The sequence below is a fragment of the Nelusetta ayraudi genome, unplaced genomic scaffold (assembly GCF_046127955.1).
Source record: "Nelusetta ayraudi isolate G7.1 ecotype Tasmania unplaced genomic scaffold, CSIRO-AGI_Nayr_v1 ptg000004l, whole genome shotgun sequence".
In the NCBI taxonomy this organism is placed as follows: Eukaryota; Metazoa; Chordata; class Actinopteri; order Tetraodontiformes; family Monacanthidae; genus Nelusetta; species Nelusetta ayraudi.
The window spans coordinates 15,065,710-15,085,102 of record NW_027466054.1 but is presented as its reverse complement, the minus strand read 5'-3'; the positions used below and the strand labels follow the sequence as shown (position 1 = coordinate 15,085,102).

Below are 19,393 nucleotides of genomic sequence, written 5' to 3'. Positions count from 1 at the left end.
CTGTGTGATATCTCTACGACAGCCAACGAGCAGCTGGCCGACCTTGGACATCTGCAGGGTCTGGACGAGCTCCTCGTTGTCCAGGATGTTGCCCTCCGAGGTGAAGAGGAGCCGCAGGATGCAGTCCTCGATCTCTTTCAGCTGGTTGCGGTCGGCGTTGATGCGCACGATCAGCTCGTTCCTCTGCTGCTCCAGATGAGGGCTCTCCAGACGCACAACTTCACTGAAGGGGAAGATTTTTTTTTTTTTTTAAAGCGTTTGCTGTTCGAGAAGGGAAAATATATTGTTTCCAAAGCGAGCACCTCAGTAGCTGGTCCTCCAAGCCTGACTTTGTGACAGTGAAGTTGATGATGGTGACCTTGATGCAAACCTAGAGGGCAACGCGCGCACACACACGGTAAATGTGTTAATTCATCCTTCACTCTTCATTGAAACAAGCCTCATTCTGCATGTGCCCGACAGACACGGCTGTCGGATCACATTAAACCTTTACTGTGTAACCGAGACGACTCATCCCCCCTTTTTAAACTGCTGCTTTTGTGATTCACCGAGGTCTTAAATTAACGCTGGAAGCCTGGTGTCCACGTGGTTGGGAAAAAAAAAATTTAAAACTAAAACAAAGCTGCAGCTACATCAGCGAGCAGGCAGGTTACTGCATCTCTTGGCAGTGCCTTCAAACTCTGCCTGCCAGTGTCATTCCAAGACAACCTGGAGAGCTTCCCAATTCCTTCACGCTGATCCATCTGCTAAAGAGCCCACAGAAAGCATTTGGAAAGGCGAGGCAGACACATAGGGTGACTGGATGAAGGTAGCAAGGTGGCCGAAAGCGTATTTTCCACCGCGATAAGCCTTCAGTGACGCTGACGTTAGCGGCGCGATTCATGCTAAATTGAGATTTCATCCATGTAATAGTATCATCCATGTTGAGGGAAAGTCATATAATCTTCTAATGGCATCTTCTAATCCATTGCGGCATCCATGTTAATCTCTTTAGCATGAGCTATGCTACCAGTAGCTTCCTGCATTTCCTCTTCTTCTGGGGCTTTTAAAGGTTTAGCAGAAGTTGAATCAGAGAGATTTAGAATAAAACCAACACTAATTTGAACACTGATTGATGGCATTTAGCATTTGGAAGCCAACAACATAAACAAGCAAGTTGTTGATACTGATGTCCTGCTGCCAGGCCATGAGTATTTTTTTTCTTCTCCATAACCAGACTTTCTTTTTTTTTTTTGAGTCACTTTGATTATTTATTTCAATAACTTGAACACACATCCTTACTTCTGGTAAATAGTGTGGGTTGGCCATCTTTGTTGTCATGTAGAACCTGAAGTTTTTGTCATAGTCAATGTCTGAGTCTCCCAGTCGGATCAGCGTCCGCCCACCAGCCACAAACGTCTGCTTCAGCAGGATGGGTTCCAGGGCTGGATCCAGGCTCTCCTTTAACTGGAATCACAACACAGAGGCAGAGAAATTCAAGCATGAAAAGCATAATAAATCTGAAAAGATCTGATCTGTCCATTATGATTCAGCCAAACTAAACAGATTAGAGTAAGGATTGTGGTGGTGAATGACATCATTAGATTGTAAAAGTGAAAAGTCCAAAATTGACTTATGTTGCAGTATCCACTTTGCTTTAAAAAACACATTTGTGTAAACCAGCACTGATGCCTCTTGCGGGTCGTTGACAGCCCACCTCACAACCAACAAAGCTTCAATTACAGCAGGAAGCTAAAACCAAATGTGTTTGTCGTTGTTGCAAACAGGACAGGCTAAAACTTGCTGTTCTGAGCTTTTTTGGATGGTTGTGCGTGGCTGCTTTACTTGAGTCTGTATTCAATATGAAGATCTGAATATATGGTTAAATAGAAGCCTTTTCACCTCTTCCAGCAGCACAGGCATGCCCATACGTATGGCGTTCTCCAAGGTGCGGAGGAAGTTTGGGTCCGTCAGCTTGATGACTTTCAGGCCGGCCTTCCCCTCTTTGGAGCGGATCCACCGGTTCGCCTGGGAGCGAAACAAACAAAAAAACAAAAACCTTAACACAGGGGTGTCAAACTCAAATACACAGTGGGCCAAAATGTCAAATTTGGACATTGTAGTGGGCCAACATTGATATTTACAGAAAAAAATCTTCCTTAAGACATAACAGTGCACCTTTGTATATGGACACAAACAAGTTTTGCTTGAACCTGAATATGAGTTTGACACCTATGCTTTAACACAATGCACCTTTTGGTAATTTTGGTAAAATGTGTGGCCTGTATTGGTGCAAAAATTCTTGTTGATCCACAAGTCTGTGTGAGGCGAGACAGAGGGAGCGGTGAAAGGAGCAGCAGGCGGCGCGGCGAAGGACGGAGGAGGAGAGCTTCTCTCGACATGACAGCAAAGAAAATTGGACTTGTCACCGGTCAGGAAGACGCAGAGTCATCAGCCGCATTAAGGCTTGGGAGCAAAGCCGCGAAAGGTTCTGAGCGAGCTGGTTTGTGCCGTCCTTGGTGCGGGAGAAGCTGGGAAGCGGCGCGAGCGACCCGGGGCGAAGAGGGTCGGCCGCTCGCTGATCACCTCTGACAGGAAGTCCTATTTTAAGAGAGCTTGCTTCACGCGCTTGGTGCTGGCAGGCGGTGCAGCCACGAAAAAACAGTGTTCTCTAATCAGAAGATGGAAACGTTCATTGTGTTTACGATCGAGGCGACCTTGAAAACGTAAAAAGTTGAGGCAGCTTTTTCTGTGTTTCAGGTCCATTTATGATGACTGCGTTGAAAAATGATTGTTTTCATGAGGGAGGTTCTCACAAACAGAGGATTTGCAAAAACTTTTGAGGTTGCAAAATGTTCCAAAACTGCTTTGGATGGACCTCTGGCAGTATTTTTCTCTCAACATGATCACTTTAATTCTGTGACAATGATCATCTTCGATCTCCTTGAGCATCACGACCAGCCTGGTTTTCCCATCTCGACTTTTGCTTCTAATGAATGACAAAATCTTGTGGAGTTTGGCTGATGTTCGCGAGTTCCCGGAAGAGCTGATAAATCGGATCAGTCGTGACCAACAGGCAGGTTGGCAAGTGACATTTTTTGCGATTCTGATATTTCAGTTCTCGGCTCACCTGGTCCTGTGGGTCAATCATGAGGGGCCACCGGCGTCCCTCCGTCACCAGAATGCCGTTCTCGGTGGACACAGAGTCCCGGGGAAGACCCTCGGCGTTCCACTGGCGGATGACGTACGGGTCGCCCAGGATGTTGATCAGGCTGAAGCTGGAGCTGATGGGGATGTTGAGCTTCTGGCAGCCCACTATCCACTCGTCGGTGAGCTGGAGGAAAAGGGAGGAAAATTAGGTACATACACTTGCCTTTCTTTTCCCCCATTGATACTAGAACATCGCCGGCGTGCCACTGACCAGCTGCCTGTAGTGGGAGGTGAACGCTCCGCTGTAGGCCACGCAGGCCGCCGCGATGAAGACGTTGCCCACCACGTTGATGATCTCCTGTTCAAACATGGCCACACTTTCGTCCCAGCGCACCTGCTCGTCGCCCAGGGCCGAGGTCAGCTTGCCGGCCCGAGCCAGCCGGCTCTCGGTCAGAGCCATGTTGTTCACTTCACACGCAGACAAACAGGGAGTCACAAATATAGGAAATCAGAAAATATCACCAGATTCTTAGTCAGATGGAAATGGTTGAATCTCCGTTGACGAGTAAACATGAATTTTGGAAGAAGAAATAGGGCCGGTTTGATATTTAGTGGAAACGTCTCCTCACACAGCTCCTCCTTCTCGTTCACGCTGCTCTCGTACAGATCCTGCAGCTCCTGGATCTGGTCCTCCACCTCCTGGAGCTGCGCTTGTTTTTCTCTCAGCAGCGACATAGTTTCGTCGAGCTCCTCCTGCACCGGTTGGATAGGAAGTCGGAAGAGTTGGAGAGAAGGGGGATGAGTGATTAATAGGCAGCACTTAAATCAAGCTGTTCCTCTTTAAAAAAACAATATGTGATTAAAACCCTGTGCAGGCGAATTAGCAGACAGTGTTGGACCGACCTGTGCCAGGGCCAGTTTCTCTCTCTTCGGACCCACTTCTTTCAGCACTCGGGAGTAAATGTCCATGGCTCTCACCCACATGCACATGGATTTACACGCTTTGGATACTTTGGCCACCTGAAAGCAGCAGCACAACAAAGATACACACAACACAGTGAGAGGCACAGCAGGATGGTCCAAAAGTCCTGAATGAATGATTTGAAAGGAGTCATTTTCAATTGTCTCGTTTTGTGTGTCAATTCCTCGCCTCCATTGTTTTTTCAATGCAAAGAAATGACTGTGACACGTCACTATTGTGCGACTGTTATTCTAACTGTATGTTTGTGTGACCATATAAGGTTTAGCCCTGTGCGAAGAGTAAGAGATCCAGTTTCTTGTTTCAACTCAGTTGTGAACGAACAAATCGAATCAGTAGCTCAAAGCATTTCGACCCCGCGATTGGTTCAAAAATGAGTGGAACATGAGTTCAAAAATGAACCAATCGCTCAGCAACTCTGCGGGTAGCAGCAGAGCTTGTGCAAGCATATTTGTTTCTTGCACACTACGAGTGACTGAGTAGGAGTCAAACAATTGTGTTTCCCATCACTACTCTGCAGCTGCGGCCAATGCTGCAGTTAAGACCTGCAGTGAAAATCAGCACAAACCTTTTCCGGGATGAAATCGGGATTGCTGATGTATTTCTGCAGCTTGAGCAGAACCTGAGGCTTGATGTTGTCTTTGTCGTAGTCCATCAGACGCCTGAGGAAATTGGGGTCGCCCAGTAGCTGCTTGGCACTGGCCCAGTCAGGTCTGGGAAGGGATGGAACAGGGATTAATTACTACTTAGTGAGGACTAGTGATGCACAATACCACAGATCTCCATTCCGATTCGAGTTAAACCAAATGTGGATACAGAACAGATACATGAATCTTTCAGCAGAGCAGTTCACTCCGCATTCAAACACGTCAGTCTTGAGTGCTTGTCAGTTTCTTCTCCTGGACTCACTTTGAGTTGAGGAGGATGCCGACGGCCTGCATGACGGTCATGACGAGGTCGGGAGGTTTGGTGAACACCTTGATCTCGGAGATGTCGGCCTTGTCCAGGGAGTTCAGAGCCTGATTGGCTCCTTCCAGTGCCGGCAGCGCCTCGTCCAGGTCCCTCTGGGCGTCGTCGGCGATGGCCTGCGTCTCCTCAGCTTTGACTTTGGCCACCGCCTCGTCCTCCATCACCATTTCACGCGTCTGGTGGCCAAAGACGTTGTTGTTGTTTTGCGTAGATGAAAAGGTTGTTTCTGTGTGTGCGGTATGGATTGTGGCATTGTGTCCCACACGAACCTCATCAGCCGTCTTCTGGTCGACGGCCAGTTTCTCCATCAGGGCGTCAACATCAATGGATTTCTGCTTCAGGATGGGCTCCAGGGCGGACAGGTTCACTTTCATCGTGTCCACCAGCTCATTGGTCTCTAGCAGCTTTGTCAGACCGTTCTTCACTCGATCTCTGGCCTAAACACACACACACACACACACACACACACAGACCATAATTTTGTTGATTTATTGTCATTTAAAGTGTCGCAGAGCTGCTGAACCAATTTTCTATTGAATTTTACAAACATGCATAAGTAAGCATATTGCTGCTGGTCGGCTAAGTGGCAACACAACTATCATTTAGTTTCCCAACTGGCAGCAATAACTCCAAGTGTTGCTCTCCCGGCTACACTTACGCCCACTAGCTGCTGCCGCTTGTCCTCCAGCATGGACAGGTAGAGGTTGATCAGCTCCAGGTAGGAGGTGGGCGTGGTGTAGTAACGGCGCCGCAGTTCGGAGTAGAAGCGCTCGGCCATGTCGGTGACGCTGACGTGGATCTCCACGCAGATGGCGGAGAAGCTCTCCTTCAGCTCCTCGCTGCCAAACTCGATGTTCTGGAAGAAGGCCTTGGAGACGGAGAGCAGCGCCTCCCGGGGCCACTGCAGGGCACAAAGAGGAGGAGGATGATGTCAGACAAGATGACAGTGGCACCGCGTTAAGATAAGGACTGAGAGATTTGAGAGCGGATACCTGGACAAACCAGTCGATGGTGCAGCAGTTGACCAGTGAAGGAAACATGCGGCAGCGGGACCGGAAGGCGTCGCCGACGGGGCTCATGCACAGCACGATGTGCAGCTTTGACCGAACGCGGGAGATGAAATACTGGAAGACCTACAAATACAGTCACACAGGCACCGACACTTAACTTCCACTCAGCTGGGGAGTCACGTTATTGAGAGCAAAGTGTTAAAACTGAAACTGCTCTGAATGAATCTGTGTTTTGAATACCTCGTCCCTGTTCTCTTCGTTGATTCCAGCTTCTTTGGCTTTCGGACGAGTGGCAGCCAGAACTTGCTCCAGCTCGTCTTTCTCAAAGAGATTAGGCACCTCGCCAGAGTTCAGCATGTTGTTTATGTCCTCCAAGAACTCCTCCACCACGATCTACAACACAGAGGGTCAAACACTGCAGCCTTTGTTTTCTCTTCTGCAGCAAAACCTCACTTAATTACTACTTAATTACTCAGCGTGGTTTCCAACCATCCTCTAAAAAAAACGTTGTCCCGTATTTTAAATCAAAAATGCTTGTCCCTTAATTACATTACATTTTTTTTAGGGATGGCTGGTAATCCGAGTAGTCACCTGAGGAATTTGTTATATTAGTATCACGATAAAGTGTTTTTGTGCATTCCTATTATAGACAAAACTGAAGTATTTTGCCTCCTGATCAGTCAACACATATTTATTGTTGTTGCTATGACCAGCCATGCTGCTGCAAGTTATGGAGAACAAGGAAGATGCCTTCACTGTGCAGAGTCGCTATGGGAATACGATACGATATGTCACGACTAAGTCTGAAAACTTTTCCATCTCTGACGTTGCACAACTGAAAGAAATCACCACGAACTTCAGCATTGCTGTCTCTGTCTTCTGATGAAAGCGTTCTCGACACACACAGAGGATCAAGCAGTCACCTCGTGACAGGGCATCCACCGGCTGGCGTCGCCGCACCCGGACGGCCTACCTGAGTGTCGGTGAAGAGGAACACCATGTTGTTGTCCTGCACGCCGGCCAGCTTGTAGAGCCTCCGCAGGTCCTCGTGGAAACTGTCGTAGTTGTAGCCTCGGCTCAGCTCGATCTCAAAGCAGCGGTAGCCGCACATGTGGGAGGCCAGGCGGGTGAGCGACTGCTTGCCGCAGCCTCCCACCCCCACCAGCAGGGCGTTGCCTCTCTCCTGGCGAATCATCCGGGCAATCCTGGGGAGAGACCATCACGACTGTCACCTCCAGGAGAGATCTGCACCTGCTCGCATCGGCCGCCCAGTCCTTTGAAACGCACCTGGAGACGTGCTCGATGGCGTCCTGGAAGAAGACCAGCTTGACCTCCTTGGAGAAGGTCATGTTGTAGTCGTCCAGGTAGTCCTGGAGGACAGTCTGGATCTTCATTATGTCCGTCAGGTCCTCGTACAGGCGGTCTTCCTTGTCGGCTCCCACCTTCAGGAACACGTGGCAGGATGTCAGGGTGGGTGTCTTTCAGCGGCCTTACAAAAGATACGACTCTGAGAGACGTCTGACCTTGATGAAGTCTCCGAAAATGATGGGCTGCGTCACAAAGTACGACGGCTCCAGGTCGATGGAGAAGTACCGGCCTGTTGGGGGTGAGAATCAGAGCCAGTAAGCTCAGACAAAAGGGGGTTGTGGAAAACAGGAAAAGCCAAAAAAGTGATGAATCGTGGGAACGCGTTCTCACCGGCCATCTCGCAGACGATGATGTTGAAATACATCTTGTCTTGGTTGTTGATGAGCCGGTCGTGGAACACGCGCTGACACTCGTGGCAGAAGAGGCGGAAGATCTGGGTTTTGTCTCGCACCTGACTCGACTCGCACTGCAGGATACCTGCAGGACGGGTGACGGAGCAGCAGTAAAGTTGGAGGCAGAAAGAGTAAAAGACAAGTACGGAGGGTTTCGAAAATGGGAGGCTGAGCCGGAGAGAGCTGCACGAGGAGAGCCGACACGACACTGGAGATAAAAGACACACTTTGTATCGGGAAGGGGACTGAGGGTTTGAGCAACACTGTCTGGCTGCCGAGCGAGTAGCTTATAGAAAGCAGCTGCAGAATTAAATTCAACTCATTTTCATGCTGTAATGATGCCTGCTGGGTTGAGGGAGAGGAAAGGGGTAGAGAGGTTGGAAGGGGGAGGGGTGTATGTTTTGGGGCAAGAAGCTGAGACAGAGTTTAATAAAGTTCCAAAGAGGCCTGTGGAAATACGCCACAACTTTGACTTGTGCAGCAAAGGGACCAAGAATTAAACAGAATTTATTAGCCTGTTTTTTGAAGGTCCCATGTTTTTTCATTTTTATTTGTTTGTTTGTTTCTCTAACCTGTCAGTGAACTCCACAGAGGGGAAAAGTCCATCCCCTCCTTCTTTCCTTGCCCCACTTCTCAGAAAGTTCGTGCCAAAACACGCTGTTTAGAAAATCTGCCCCTTGTGATGTCACAAGGGACACCTCTCAGGGGACATGTCAGTTTTAGCAGGAAGCTAACACCCAGCATTTTAGTGAGAGGTAAACATGCTGCATTATTTTCGAAAGCAGTTTCGGTGTTATTGATCACACTAAACTGGTCCACTTTGAAAAATAAAGATCTGAAAACTTCAACTCAAGGTTTAATAAGAAGAAGAAGAAGTTGTACAGATCCTCTTTGTTCCACGATTTGAATATTAATACTGTAGCTGTGTGTGTGTGTGTGAACCGGCGCCTCTCTCACCTTGGACACACTTGGAAAGATCCCGAAGATTGAAGACGTAGTGCGACTTGGCCGGTGTGGGCAGCAGGTCCAGACTCAAACGGTTGTAGATCTCCACGGCCGCGTTCACAATCTGGGTGGAGCAGTTTTTCACCTCCTCGGGAAACTCGCCCAGGAAACCGTCCAGGATGGCCTACAGGCAGGTGAGGAGGGGTCCAGGGAAGTGTAATTAAGGGGACTTAATTAATATTGACACATGGAGGACGAGAACGAATGATAATGTGATGCACGCGCATACACACACACACAAGTATCTGGGTGCATTTCCTTACTTTGAAGATCTGCTTGAGGCTGTGGTCTGATGGCGTCGGGAGGCACAGGATGCTGAAGTGGCGGATGAAGCGAGGGGTGACCGGATTGCGGCCCCCTCCTGGAGGAGCGCAGGCTGCGGCGATGGTCATGTCCTGAAGGACAGACGGAGACACGGGAATGGTGAGAGCAGATGGAGTGAAATATCACCTCAGTCTGCCTTGCTTGCTAAATGTCCAGAAGTCATTTCTCAGTCCATTTTCCCTCCAAGTTCCTTTATTAGAAGCGCAGATTTGCTTTTAGTGTGTGTGTGTGTGTGTGTGTGTGTGTGTTCGTGCATGTGTGTGTGCCAAGAAAGTACCAACAGAACAAATTCTAATCAATACAGAATAAACCCCTATTAACAGCTAGGATGTACTTTCAAAGGCCAATTGTAAAATGCTCAAATGCTTTTTTCTTTTTTTCTTTTACACAAATAGCTAATCAGCCAATCATATGGCAGCAATTCAATGCTAGCCGGGCCGATGATCTACTGGGATTTTCACCACATGACAACCATCTGTAGAGCTTACAAAGGGTGCAAAAAAGATTAAAAAATAAATAAATAAATAAATAAAAATGTTGCTGTCTGCATTGTTACCTGGATCTCCTTCCAGAAGAACTTGTCCCTGTCGTAGAAGCCAGAGAAATCCTGGAACTGACGCAGCAGCTCTATTGGAGGCTGAGAGCCGTAACTGTCCAGCTTGGGCATGTTTAGGTCGTCCACAAAAACTACCAACTTCTTGTTGGCAGGAGCGCCTGCAAGGCAGAGAAAAGGGGGCGAGGAAGAATGGAGAAGAGGGAAAATTGTTATAAGGTAAAAAGATACGATTGGAGTTTAGCTTCAGATATTTTTGCGTTATAGGCTGAATTTTATATGGTGCGAGTCATTACCCAGAACTTTCTTCCTCTTCTTCTCCAGTTTGGACTCGATGATCTCCTGCGTGCGAGCCGATGAGGTCTGAGCTGAGAAGTTGATGTAGACCGGAACGTACCCCGACTTCTCCTGGATACTGTTGAGGAGACCTCGAGCCACCACCGACTGAGAGACACAAAAAACTGGATTTGCACGCTGCTGTATTCTAACATGACTGTGTCTCTGTTCTGTCAGTGAACTCTGAAGCAATGTGAAAAACACACTCTTCATACTTCATATGCTTGATCCACTTGACTAAAAGTCAGTGCTAACACGTGCCAATCTGGAAATAGGAAAGAGCTCAGACACCTCTCCCAGGTTAACACCCACGTTAAAAGATGTTAAAACATGAACATAGACACGACCTGGTTTGGAAGGTCCAACAAAGAAACAGGTTCAACAGGAAAATAAAAAAGAATTCTGCAGGAGGCTGTAAACAGAGGGTTAAACATACTGGTCACCAGATTTTTGGGATCGTTAACCACGGAAGGCCGGTATTTCAAACACATGAAAATCTCATATCTGATAATAGATGTAATATGGGACCGTTAAATGTAACTTTATGCCACGGTCATTGTTTCTCTGAACACAATTTGCCGTAAAATGCATCTCATAGATTTGCTACTTTGCTTGAATGAAGCAATTCTGTTGTCCATTTGTTTTTATTCACTAACGATCTCCGTTTGAGCAAATCCATTTGGAGAACACTTCCAATTTTATGATCTTTACTGATTTATTTTTGTTATTTACTTTTAAAACCTCACCTCATTTAGACATTTAAATTGACTGCCATCCACATTTCAACAGCTGCCTTCTGAGGAAAGAGTTTTTTTTGTAGTTGCTGAGGTGGAAGAATTTAATATGAGGGCGAAGAGAAAATAATCCTAAAAAAAAAACCTTCACCTTCCCCACTCCGGTGCCTCCGGTGAAGAGCACGGAGCGCCGTACGGAGAGCAGCTTCTCCATCAGGTAGCCATAGCGGACGGTGTCGGTGGTGGGCACCAGCATCTCGAAGAAGGGCTGCTCACTGTTGTAGTGGAACGCAGGGATTATGGTCTCCCACGGGAGGAGACGCTTGTTCTTGAAGTCCATGTACAGGCTCCACAGAGTGCCGCCCTTCGGGATCTGGGAGGCCACAGGCACAACATGAGAGGATGTCGAGTGTCAGGACAATTTAAAGGTCCGGTGTGTAATATTTGGCTTGATCAATGATTTTTGTATTGGTAAAAGCGGAACAGACTGGGCATAAATACATTAATAAAAGTTAATACTCGCAGTACAATAACAGTTATTTGGTTTTACTACCCCTGAAAAGGTTCTCATATACACAAGAATATACATAAAGCAAGGGTCTTGCTCCTAGTTAGTTGTCATCTTGCTTTAAGGAAGCCCGCCTCACGGTGCCTTTACAAAACGTGCTGCCAGGCAGGCATTAATTACCAGGTTTTTTCACAATTGACCTTTAAATAAAACAAGGTCATAAAATGGAGTAAAATAATAATATTAGAAATCCTGAACTGAAAGGACTAAATTCCCATTTCTGTCCCTGGATTTGAGTTGGCACACTGTGCTGTACGCAGAAGTCAAAGATTCGTCAAGCATAACTGTCAACCACTAATGCTTCTCTTCAGAATAGTTAGTATGATCAAGACATAACAAGCAGGGGGTCCTTGTCATGACTCACGCACCTCCTAACGGACTCTGCTGCTGGTGTGAGTGCACGCAGAGATGCAGAAGCAGCGGAGGTGCTCCACATTTTAATCACATCCAGGTGCCTTCCCAATCTATCACCAGAATTTCTTGGTCTAACAGTGAGTTAGTGACGGTTCCACCCTGTCGTTATCAGCCTCTGGGAGTGAGACACTCCATCATTTCTCCTTTTTTTTTGAAACCGCCAGTCAGGAAATAAAAACATCATTACGCTCTCATGACGCGCCACAGCGCTCATTCATCAGCTGCTTCCTATCTGTTCGTCATGACCGGTGGGGTAGGTACCTCATTATTAATATCCTGCGGAAATGTGATCATTTCCAAGGCTGCTGAAAAAACAAAATAAATAAGCCTTACTTTTGTTATGGCAGGATGCATATGTATGTTGCAAACTCCAATTAGCAGATGGATACGGGGAATGAATCCAACAGATTGGGTTTCATTCAGTGTGCCAAATCTGGATAATGAAACCCTGACGTGGATTTCAACAATCAGAACTGATATAGAAAATAAATCTACATTGCGCTCCAGCTGAATAGAGCTGAAAACAATGTTGACAATGATTGGATATAATAAAACTCAACTCGCGTGAAAAACATTTTGATTAATTCAGGCCAACGAGAGTTGAGGTGTGTTGATGAACGCAGGACCGCCAGCACTCCCACCGAGGGGCCAAAGGAGTGAGTCACTCAGACCTCACACGCTCGCTTCACACCTGCCAGTTTTCACCCCTGTAAACATCCCTCCGACGTAAATGGCACAATCCCGGAAGCGGAGGAAAAAGTGTTTGCGTGGGAGACAACAAATTGGGGTGCGTCGATGCGTGCGGTATGAGGTGGGATTGTGCTCCATTACGTGGCAAGTGGTTCCCTATTCTCCCGTAAACTGGTGTAATAGAAAGCCGACAAAGGGGGGAAAAAGTGGGTGTAGAAAGCAAAGGCCTGCAGGTATTACAGTGCAGAGACAATGGGCTGGGAACATTTGCGCCCCGAGACGGCTTCGGCTGGAGGAGCGAGTGATTTGTTCCATTGCACTTTCAACAAATGTTCGGCGGGAGCAGCAATGAATAAATAATCTCACTGCAAACTGAAATCAGCCCCGATAAATGGGGTTGACCCTCTGTAATAAAGGTGAGCTGTAAAACCCGAGGCGGCTTTTGTTTAATGCATACCAATGCTAAGCTGGCGCTACAGCTGGATTGCAAAGATATCAACTCGGAAGTCTCGCTCATCCATCTCAGCCGACCCTCAAAAGTTTTCACTCTAAGTGTTGCATTTGGTTTTGTGACCCATCAGCTTCCTTTGAGTTGTGACAAAGCAGCAGACAAATATTTACTGGATATCTTGTCCACCTTCTTCTTTGTTGGTTTATTCGAAGACACAAGCAGTCACCCTAATTACGAAACGCGCTGTCAGGCGGGCTGGGTTGTCCACACCGGCTGAACGGAAAATATGGCGGTGCAAGTTGGCAGAGAGCAAGACCCTCGCTATAAGTGTTTTCTTATGCATAAATAAGAACCGTTCTAAGGGTAGGAAAACTAAATGGCTTTTATTGTACTGCGATTAGACACTTTTATTAATGTATTCATGATCTGTATATTAAGTTTTTGCTGATATATAAATCAAGCCAAATATTACTGAACCTTTGAAATCACTAGTGCAAAAAAACAACTTCCGAGCTAAAAGCTGCTAAAAAGGTTAGCATGGATGCTACAGGAGTAGCATTTAATTTTTCACCGACTTGGATGTTTTTTTTCTGGCTAAGGAAAGACCACATGTTGCTTTCTCAACATGTCACTTTACTTCCAACTGATTTTGACAAAAGTTGGGCTGAGCTCTGCAGTCTGCGTCACACCAGGGAGCCTGGAAGCGAAGCTGCAAGTTTCTGATTTATTCCTTCCATTTGTTTTGCAGCTTACTGTCACAAGTTGTGGGCATATTTGCCTCTTTCAGTTTTGGTTGTGTGTGTGTGTGTGTGTGTGTGCGTGTATGTGTGTATATGTCTCTACCTTGGCATTCCTGTTCTCCTCAAACTGTTTTTTGATGAAGTTGTCAAAGCTCTCCCAGTAGGTGCAGTTCAGGTTGCCACCTATTGCCCAGAGGTAGCAGAATATGAAGGTGGGACACAGCAAGCCCTTCATGTGCTTGGGCTCCTGACATAAGAGACACACATTTGAGAAAATGATGGATACTTACATAAGAGCAGGTCAAGGACTAAAGGCCTGATGTGTAATATCTGAATAAAGGAGCTTTTTTTGGTTAGCTAACTTAGTTAATTAGTTAAGTCAACTGTTGTTTTCAATTTGTCACCTAATCGGAATTTGCTTCTTTAACATGTGAACAAAAATCGTGTTCTCAAAGTACCATTTGGAGGTTCGGCCCTTCTTTGCCCAGCAGCAGTTCCTCCAGCAGGGCGCAGAGCGTCGTGACCTTACTGATGTCCACCTGGGCCATGGCCTGGATGCAGTTCTTCAGAACAAACTGAAGGCCCTTCTCCACATATTGCTCAAACAGCTCAAGCAGGTACGTCCTCACCGCCTCCGGAAGCTACTGGCACAATGTCATTTCATGTTAGGGACCTCCACCCTTAAAACTAACTTTCTGCTGTATGAAATGCAACCAGCATATTTTTACAATAAGCTCACTCTCTCATTTTAGCGTTGAGAAAATGTGAAACGGTCAAAAACTAGGAGAAAGCAGAAGGTAAAATGTAATGAGAATGGTTGAGTTTTCTCTGTTCCATGGAAACAGGCAAAGACAAAGTCAGCAGAATCAACTGTGCAAAAAAGGGAAAACTACAGCAAATCCTGTTGCATTTTCAAAAAGTGACTCAATCGAAAAGTTTAGGAAACAAAATATGACAAGATAGGGATTAGTTTAAAAGAAAACTTGAGTAGGCAAAAACTGTTGGCCGGCTCAAGGAGGCGCCGGGACGTAAGTGCAAAGTCAAAGACTGCAAGTCAAAAGTTGAAGGGAGACGTGACCCAATTTTTAACTTGCAGCGTCGAGTCACTTTTTTTAAGCAGCTCAAGGCTGATGCTGCAAGCTAGCATAAAGTTTGATGACGCTGTCAGTGTTTGTGATAAAGTTCTCCCAGCTGTTACTCCTTCAAAAGAAAATGTTCTTTGGCCTTTAATGACCAAAAAAACACACGTCTGACAGTAAAGCAACACTGGACGTGAAAAGCAGCGCTACGATATTTTCTTTTTCTTTTTTGGTGACTGCAAGTTTGGTCAGTGAGGCACAGCCACGACCTGGAGAAAAGAGGTCAGTGATGAGGAGCCTTATCACTGTGATGCACTAGATGTGCTCTGACTGATGGATGGGACATGATGTCGGGTGACGCCGAGCTCCTCTTGGCCTTTTACGACAGAAGTGAGTAATACGCAACCTTGTCTTTGAGACCGCTGATCCATGTCTGGACGTAGGGCATCCACTTGAGCTCGTCTGGGTCGATGTAGACCATCCCGCAGCGGCTGACTGTGGCCGGAGACGCCACAGCCAAGTCCTGGACCTGGAACACGCACATGAGGAAGAAAGGATCAGCAAGCTCTTCTAGCAGGAGCAGTTCTTGAAGGATCCCATTCTACATCACTTTTCAGCTCTTTACTCTCCAGCAAACGGCACACTTTGCACTCTGTTTACTGTCTCCAACAAAATGCTCAATCTCAACTTCCTGCTAAAATGATTTTATCTTCTCAGGGGTCTGAGGGCCTTTACAAGAGATACGCACACGATGTTGGATCCATTATTTTCTTTCAGAGACTCACATATTGCAGTGCGAAAGTTTGGTTTATAATTGTCGTGTCTGACGCATATTTGAAATTGGCACTAGTGTGGATGAACCTGTGTGACATCACAAAGGGCTAATTTCTATAACTGTGAGTTTCTTGTACCGGAGTTTTGAAAATTGGAGCAAACAAACAACGTTACAGGTAGATTCAATAAACTTAATATAATAATCTAACATTAATAGTAATGTTGTAATATAATAATATAGTGTTTAGGGCAAGACAAAGTGGAAAACATTTTCATTCGCTATTAAAAAATAACTTATTACATCAGATCAGACCCACTTCTTAGTATTTTTATTATATATGTATTATTGCGCTGCATTTACATCGACAGATGTTGAGAACACACAGCTGGTAGAAGGAAGACGCGAGGTCAAGTCCGCCGTCAGATTGTAACGTTCTCACCACCAGATGAGCGCGCTCTCTCTCACCTCAAACACCATGTGTATGGTTGGCGTGAGCTTGATGCGCTCGCTGTTGGCCAGACACAGCATCTTGTTGTCGTCCAGCACCGTGTTCATGTTCTCGATCCACAGCGCGTCGACCGGCCCGTCGCAGATCACCCACTTGTGGTCCTCGGTGGTGTCGCTGACGGCGTCGCGCACGCTCAGCGCCATCAGGCCGTCGCGCCACTCCATCGTCAGGTTGTTTTCCTAAATCAGAGATCAGGTGAGGTGTTAAACATGGAGGCGAATGCTCGTCTGTGTGTGTGTGTGTGTGTGTGTGTGTGTGTGTGTGTGTGTGTGTGTTGTCTGTGGCTCCTCGCGGCACCTCTCCGTAGAGCTCCCCCATGGTGACCGACTTGGGGTTGAGGATGTAGGTCTTGACGAGCTGGTAGAAGGGGTTGTATTCGCCGTGGCCGGTGCGATAGAGGGTCTCCAGCGTGTCGGCCAGGATGACGTACACGGTGGTCTTGCCGCCGCCGGTGGGGCCGACCAGCATGACGCCGTGGCGCACCAGCATGGTCTCGTACAGCTGGATCACCTTAGAAACACGGCCGAGCTGGAAGTTAGCAAAGGTTGACCCCCAAGTGATGTGAGTGAGCAGGTGGCGCCGTGCGTGGCAGCCATGGCCATCACCTTGTGAGTGTGTGTGTGTGTGTGGGGGGGTGACAGTGAAGCGGTGTAAAGCGCTTCATTGTCAAAGGCTATGTAAGCTTTTATTCTTTGTTTTGTTTTCTAAATGGAAATAAAAATATTAAAAAAAATAATGATATCATAATATCATAGAGCAGGGGTCCCCAAACTACGGCCCGCGGGCCACATCCGGTCAGTCATAACCCCCCCCCCGCCACGCAACTTTGCCGACACGTTAGCGTAGCGCGACCCATTGCTAAAAAAGTTTGGAGACCACTGTCATAGAGGATTACCATCAATTCACCAATTATTATTTATTCATAGACCTCACATTTTTCCTAAATAACCCCCCAAAAAAGTCGGAATCATTTCACACTACTGACTATTGGCACTTTGCAAGATTTATGTCTTATGTCTTTCAGTGACAGTCAAAAAAGGGTGCCAGTGTAGAACCTTTGTAGAGCTGTTTGTGTTAAATATGATGCAAGGTGGTATAAAGAGACAGAGTACTTAAATAAAATAGCAGCTGCGCAAGTTCAGAGGAATTTTTAAACAACAGAAGCCGTCCCCGCACCTTATTGGTCATGCTGGGCAGCTGTTGCAGGTTTCGAAGAACCAGGCACTCCTCGATGGTGGACTGGAAGATACCGTAGTCGTGCTCAGGAATCATCACGCCGGGGAAGAGATCCGACAGGATGCCGCTGGAGGGAGGCGGAACAAATGGACCGGACCGTTTTCACATTCAATTTTGCCTCCAGTCAAGAACACAGCGGCCCCACGAGGAGGCCCGCGGTTTTGTACAAGGTCAGAAGGGGGCGCTGTTTCACACTTACCCAAACAGAAGTGCGTCGTCGACAAGAAATTTTGGCAGGTTTGAATCCCTCAAGGCTCTGATAAGGACCACATCCTCAATGAGGTGGGGGTTGCTTCTCTTCAGAGACCTAAACACAAGCAGAGATATGATGATATGATGATAGATGATATATATATATGTATATACATGTATATTATATGATATAAGAGAATATGAGGCATCTTCTGAGTGTATCTGATCTGAAATGTACTGTTGTTCATCATTACAAAATGCCCTTTTATGTACACACCCAACTTCATAAAGCAACAATGATTTTAAAAGTGACACGCCAGGCATGGCAGCATAGCACCCTGTCTAAACTCATTTTACGTTGAGTAGATTGCATGAAAGAAAATTAACTAATTGAAAATTGCAAATGTAAGTGGTTAACAAAGATAATAAGCAGCAGAACCTGAGCTGATAATTCGATAAGATGATGGCAACAGGGCAACTCCACTTTGTTATTAACAAACAAAATAAATAAATAAAAAGCTGTGCAGACACCAGAGAGGGAGATAATAAAAGTATGCTTAGTGTGGAACGAGCAGGCTCACAGGGAGCAATAACCAGGCAACGACAGCCAATGGATCACGGGCCAATTCCAGCAAGTCCCTCAGCTGCTGCTAATAACCAACAGGTAATTGCCAACAAGGCTCGATAGAACAGCGCTTTACATCTTTTTAGTCATTGTGGCATAAGTCGTTTTTGCTTGATTTTCTATTTAAACTAGTCCCAAAACTGGACGGCCATGAATTCACATGTGGAATCGAACTCATCCATTGTGCCAACTTACAACTGAGAGGGTTTTACATTAGTCTCAGGAGTTGAGGAAAAAAAAACAAAAAAACAAAAACAAAAAAAACCAATAGGGAGTTGCATCAAATTGCCCTCAAAAACCACGCAGGGAGACAGGAAGTGAGAGCAAGGCTAGCTAATGCTAACGACTAGCAAATACTAGCAAAACTAGTACCAGTCTCCGAAATGTTGTCAGAATTGGATGAAAAATGCACGACTTATTAACAGCTGGCGCACTAGAGTGCATAAGCTATAATGGGTCTCTGTTATGTTTAGAGCCTGCCACCTACTGGCTGAGACCGAAAAAACAAAACAAAACACAGCTGTGGTCGCCCCCTGAAAGAAGCGAACGCATCGGCCCGGTTCTCTGACCCTGCCATGACCAAGACGGACTTGACGGCCCTCATGCCGAAGTCGTAGTGGTCCTGCTGGGACAACTGCTCAGAGCACAGCTTGTACATCTGGGTCATCTTCCTGGCGAGCGTCTTGCTGGACTCGAATCCCTCTGAGTACAGGATCACCTGGAGACAGATCAGGACAGTCAGCGACACGAAATTTCACAAAAAATAACAAAACAATCAAACTGTGAAGCCAACGGACGGCCGGGCACCCCGCTGTGCTACCTCTGCGATGAGCGCGTAGTTGGGCACCATCATGGCGATGGGCCTGAAGAGAGCCTTGAGGTTGTCGGGAAGCTCCGTTCGACCGGCGTAGCCGGGGTTCATGGTGATGAAGGCGGAGCACGTCATCACCAGCCTGATCTCCTTGCCCTCAAACACGAACCTTGTCAGCTAAATGGCACGGATGATAAGTGAGAGGCGCGGACACGTGTGCCCTGAATGTAATGTCCACAAAGTGTGTTAATGACAGGAGTATTACCATCGTCCTCTGTGGATTTACCCTAAGTCATCTATTTGGATGCATTTGCACGCACAAAGTTTGACTTTTTCTTTCTCATGAGATAATAAACAAATGGACAAAAACAAACATCTCTATATGTAGAGTGTTTCACAGATTGTCTGATTCTTACTGAACTGTGCAATTGTGAACTTTCACTGAACTGTTCAGTGATGATTCATGATTTATTCTTTTTTTGAATGAATGGTGCAAAAAGTGCAC

At 46.6% G+C, this 19,393-nt stretch overlaps 1 protein-coding gene across 1 annotated transcript in view; it reads right to left on the bottom strand.

Annotated features, from left to right (window-relative positions):
- Positions 1 to 19,393, bottom strand: part of dnah6 (dynein, axonemal, heavy chain 6) — a 47,917-nt gene that overhangs the window by 13,843 nt on the left and 14,681 nt on the right. The window contains exons 33-64 of the mRNA XM_076037109.1: positions 18,898 to 19,065; positions 18,647 to 18,795; positions 17,460 to 17,567; positions 17,201 to 17,327; positions 16,322 to 16,534; positions 15,982 to 16,203; positions 15,148 to 15,270; positions 14,121 to 14,303; positions 13,766 to 13,909; positions 10,951 to 11,172; positions 10,026 to 10,173; positions 9,733 to 9,890; positions 9,116 to 9,247; positions 8,805 to 8,976; positions 7,786 to 7,932; positions 7,611 to 7,684; positions 7,375 to 7,529; positions 7,061 to 7,292; positions 6,328 to 6,480; positions 6,070 to 6,210; positions 5,736 to 5,978; positions 5,347 to 5,514; positions 5,018 to 5,253; positions 4,677 to 4,821; positions 4,033 to 4,149; positions 3,759 to 3,882; positions 3,401 to 3,597; positions 3,110 to 3,313; positions 1,882 to 2,007; positions 1,282 to 1,446; positions 303 to 370; positions 43 to 223 (exon numbers count right to left, since the gene is read on the bottom strand). Of these exons, the coding sequence (XP_075893224.1) occupies positions 43 to 223; positions 303 to 370; positions 1,282 to 1,446; positions 1,882 to 2,007; positions 3,110 to 3,313; positions 3,401 to 3,597; positions 3,759 to 3,882; positions 4,033 to 4,149; positions 4,677 to 4,821; positions 5,018 to 5,253; positions 5,347 to 5,514; positions 5,736 to 5,978; positions 6,070 to 6,210; positions 6,328 to 6,480; positions 7,061 to 7,292; positions 7,375 to 7,529; positions 7,611 to 7,684; positions 7,786 to 7,932; positions 8,805 to 8,976; positions 9,116 to 9,247; positions 9,733 to 9,890; positions 10,026 to 10,173; positions 10,951 to 11,172; positions 13,766 to 13,909; positions 14,121 to 14,303; positions 15,148 to 15,270; positions 15,982 to 16,203; positions 16,322 to 16,534; positions 17,201 to 17,327; positions 17,460 to 17,567; positions 18,647 to 18,795; positions 18,898 to 19,065 (5,145 nt within the window). The remainder of the gene's footprint in view (positions 1 to 42; positions 224 to 302; positions 371 to 1,281; positions 1,447 to 1,881; positions 2,008 to 3,109; positions 3,314 to 3,400; positions 3,598 to 3,758; positions 3,883 to 4,032; positions 4,150 to 4,676; positions 4,822 to 5,017; positions 5,254 to 5,346; positions 5,515 to 5,735; positions 5,979 to 6,069; positions 6,211 to 6,327; positions 6,481 to 7,060; positions 7,293 to 7,374; positions 7,530 to 7,610; positions 7,685 to 7,785; positions 7,933 to 8,804; positions 8,977 to 9,115; positions 9,248 to 9,732; positions 9,891 to 10,025; positions 10,174 to 10,950; positions 11,173 to 13,765; positions 13,910 to 14,120; positions 14,304 to 15,147; positions 15,271 to 15,981; positions 16,204 to 16,321; positions 16,535 to 17,200; positions 17,328 to 17,459; positions 17,568 to 18,646; positions 18,796 to 18,897; positions 19,066 to 19,393) is intronic.